The 3,813-nt window shown below is 68.7% G+C and overlaps 1 protein-coding gene across 1 annotated transcript in view; it reads left to right on the top strand.

Annotated features, from left to right (window-relative positions):
• The window catches only part of MARVELD1 (MARVEL domain containing 1), a 2,351-nt gene extending 1,552 nt beyond the window's left edge, over positions 1-799 (top strand). Inside the window, exon 2 of the mRNA XM_009278047.1 lies at positions 1-799. Coding sequence (XP_009276322.1) covers positions 1-437 — 437 coding nt within the window. The 3' untranslated portion in view covers positions 438-799.
• Positions 800-3,813: the final 3,014 nt, after the last annotated feature.

The following is a 3,813-nucleotide window of genomic DNA, read 5'->3' as shown; positions in this document are numbered from 1 at the left end:
CGCTGGGCCTGCTGCGCCTGGGGCAGCTGGCGCTGGGCGCTGCCTTCTGGGTGACGGTGGCGGCTCACAAGTACGAGGGGGCGGCCCACTTCGCCCTCTTCGCTGCAGTCCTGGCCTGGCTCCTCACCCTGGCCCTCTTCGGGCTGAGCCTGCTGGGGCGCTGGGCGCTGGTGCCCTGGCTGGGCTCCCGCTGGCTCCTCACCAACCTGGTGCACGACCTGGCGCTGGGCGTGGGGCTCTACGCGGCCGCCACCGGCATCATGGGCTACAAGGCCGGGCGGAAAAGCTATTGCAGCCTGCCGGGCTATAGCCAGCGCTGCCTCTACAGCGCCTACCTGAGCGCCTCCGTCTGCGGGGGCATCGCTGCCTGCCTGTACCTCTTCTCTGGGCTCTACTGCCTGTCACGGCGCTGCCGGGACCAGCGCGACATCATCTGAGACCCCGTGGCGCTCAGCTCCCCTTCTCTTCGCCCACGGACAGAGCACAGCCCCGCTTCGGGACGAAGTGACCCTGCCACCCCATCCCCTCCCGGCTGACTGCACCGCGCTTCCTCCGGAGACTCCTGCGCAGACGGATGGACAGACAGAGGCCTTCCCCGAGCACGGCTTCCCCTGCATCCTGCCGAGACAGCGTGGACACCCAGCCGCTGCACAGGCCCCTCTCCCACCCCCGGACAGACGTAGTCTATTGCAAGTGGAAGGACCCAAGCGGAGAGCCCCTAAGAGGGACCCCAATTTCTGGGAGCCCCCGAGGTCCCCTGCCCAACTCCCCTGCCCCCAGCCTTGCAGATGCTGCGTGCTCAGGTGGGTGCTGGACTGTCCCCGGGGTGGAGGGGGACTGGCCTGGGAGAGCTGAGCAGGGGACAGTGGTTGTGTAGTGGGGTTGGGTGGGCATAACACCCCCCCGACCTGCTGGCAGCCCCCTCCTGCCGCTCCCAACTGTGCGGCGCCTCCGCGATTCCCTAACGGAGGCTCTGATCTCGGCTTCCCCAGCCCGGGCCCCTCCTCCTGTCTGGCCTGAACACGTCCACCGTCTTGCTGGAGCCCCGCAGGGCTCAGTCCCTCCCTGCCCTGCGCTCTGGGGGTGTGGAGACATCCAGGTCCCGCACAGCCTGACCCGGCGTCATCCCGGCCCCCCGGACACGCTGTCCTGTTTGGGGGCTGAGCCCGCGCAGGGCAGCAAGGCCTCCATCACTGTGGGGCGAGGGGAAGGGCGAGCAGGGCCATAGCCTGGTCCTGTGACCCTGGGCAGGGCGTAAATTCCTCCAGGCTTAGGGTTCGTACTGCCCCGGGATGGGGCCAGGTGCCCCTGGGGTTGAAGGGAGCGGGGCACCGGGTCGTTCTCTCCCCCTGCCCTCCTGCAGCAAGGTTCGTGGCTCTGAGCCACCCAAAGCCACCCAGACTGCCCCGGGGCCCGGCTGCTCCGACAGGGACAGACACGGCCTCACCGGCGGCGCTGGAGGCTGGCCTGCAGCCCTGCCTGGCTCTGCAGCGCTTGGTTTATCATCCAGGAAGACTCTCATCTCGGGACTCTCTGGCTCCATCGCGGGGCCCTGTGCTGCCCGGGGACCGTGGCGAGGCAGAGGGGAAGGGTGAGCGCGGCAGCATGGCCGTGCTGGGCTGCCGCTGGCACCATGGCCGCGGGGGAGCTGGGGCCAGGCGTTGCGGGGACACAGCCTGTCTTGGGGAACAGGAGAAGAGGATGCCGGCAGCGGGCCCGGCCCAGCCCTGGATCAGCCTCCACAGCCCGCCAGGTGCCAAGCCCTTGGGAGGCCATGTAGGGCTGACTGGAGCAACAGGCAGCCAGAGACTGGGAATTTTTGGAGGAGCATCACACCAGGGCTGCCCTGCCACAAGCCCTCCTTGCCCTGCCTGGAGGCAGGTCCTCTCCGTCGCTCCCAGTGCAAGGGAGGGTCTGCCCCAGTGTCTGCGTGGGCTCAGATGGGCGGGATGGGTATCCCCAGCAGCTGGCCATGGGCTCTGGCTGTTGCCTGGGGTTCCCTAGTGCCTTTTTTGGGGTGGAGAGCAGCAGCCGTGATCCCCCTGGGGCTTGGAGGGGTCTGGGGTTGGCAATGGGTCACTGCTTCCATCATGATGTGCCGTCCCAGCTGATCCCCCCTCGTGCTCGGGGGCCCTGCCAGCCCCTGAGCCATCTACCCCTTCCCTGGGCAGTACGTGCTGTCCCTACCCTGTGTCAGGGCTGGTCCCCGACACCGCCCGCCCCCGCCTGCTCCGGTGCAGTCCCTGGCCCAGGCTGCCCGAGACGCCCAGTGGGGCTTCAGTCACCACAAGTGCCTTTCCCTGGCTTTCTGCAGCCCTGCCTGTCGCGCCGGCTCTGTCCCCCTCCAGCCCCCTCTCCGGTGCCTATGGATTCACCTTCCAAATAAAGCAGTATTGGCGCTCACCGGGTGTCTGGGGCTTTGTGCTGGGGCTGGGACGGGGTCTGGGCTGAGATCACACCCGGCTCTGTAGCCCTGTGCCCTGGGGCCTCCCTGCCTGGAGCCTCTGGCCATGGTCACAATGTCCTGGTGTGCTCCAGGGTCACAGGTGGGCTCCCCGGTGCTGAGCCACCGCTCCCGGTGGACAGGCTTAAACCTCTGCCCTTGGGGACAGGGGCTGTCCCCCGCCCCACTGCCCCTTCCAGAGACAGGGCACAGCCTAGTGCTTATCCGGGTGCGGGCGCCTCCCGCTGCCCCCCGCTGCAGAGGGTTGCCAAGTCCCCGGGGCTGTGTGGCTGGAGAGACGTGCTGGGGACAGGATGGAGCTGCATTCCTACGGGCTTTGTCACTCCGGGCTGAAAGGGCTCTCTGTCCTGGGGCCGGGGCACTGCTGGGCAGTCGTGCCCATGCCCCTGGGGCCCTGGAGAGCCGGGGGCAGGCTGGGGGCAGCCAGCATCTCCCGGGGCTGGTTCCGGCCCTGGGCCGCACTCTCAGGACGGGGATCAGCCTTGGACCTCTATCCATAGCTGGGGTGTCACTGGGCCCCCCAGCCCTCTGCCTGCGGGACACGTGCCCTGCTCACCGGAGGCTGCGGGCAGCCGGCAGCAGTGTTGAGCCCTGCGCTGCCCTCATAGCCCGAGAGCCGGCATAGGGTTTACAAGGTTGCGTGGAGTATTATGGGATGGCACCCCCCCCTTTTGGCATCGGATGCAGCCCAGGTTCCCCAGAGCGTCCCTGGGAGCCAGCAGCCCTGCCCTACTGCAAGCACCTGGCGGGACAGTTTGTGGTGCCCAGGGCGGTGGGAGCAGGGCTGCAGGCTGCTGCGCAGGGCAGCGCCAGCGCAGCCAGGGCTGGGCTGGCCTGGGGGCATGAAGGGGCAGTGGAGGAGCTGCCAGCCACGCTCACGGGCCCAGGGGGAACCCCCTGGTCCCTCCCAGGGACCCCTGGTGCGGGGCTGGTCCCTGGTCTCTCTCCGTGGAGAGGTGCCCCAGCAATGGAGCCTGTGGGGACAAAGCCACAGTGCCCCAATACGGCTGGGAGCAGGCCATGCCGAGACCTAGGCTGGGACTGAGCCCCGGATCAGGATTAGACCCGGATCAGGGTCAGTTCCAGACTGGGACTGAGCCCCGGATCAGGATTAGACCCGGATCGGGGTCAGACCGCGATCAGTGCCCAGCCCTGGACTGGGACCGGACCCAGGCTGGGACTGAGTCCTAGACCGGAGCAGACCCGTCTCGGGACCGGGCCGGGACCCAGATTAGCCCCAGGGCAGGGCCGAGCCCCGTATCTAGCCCGGCCCCCCCGGCCCCGAGCCCCGGCCTCAGGTCGGCCCCGAGCCCCACGCCCAGACCGGTCGCAGGACCCAGAGCACACCC

The sequence above is a fragment of the Aptenodytes forsteri genome, unplaced genomic scaffold (assembly GCF_000699145.1).
Source record: "Aptenodytes forsteri isolate BGI_AS27 unplaced genomic scaffold, ASM69914v1 Scaffold15, whole genome shotgun sequence".
Taxonomy (NCBI): Eukaryota; Metazoa; Chordata; class Aves; order Sphenisciformes; family Spheniscidae; genus Aptenodytes; species Aptenodytes forsteri.
The sequence above is the reverse complement of the archived record's forward strand: the minus strand, read 5'-3'. Positions and strand labels throughout refer to the sequence as shown.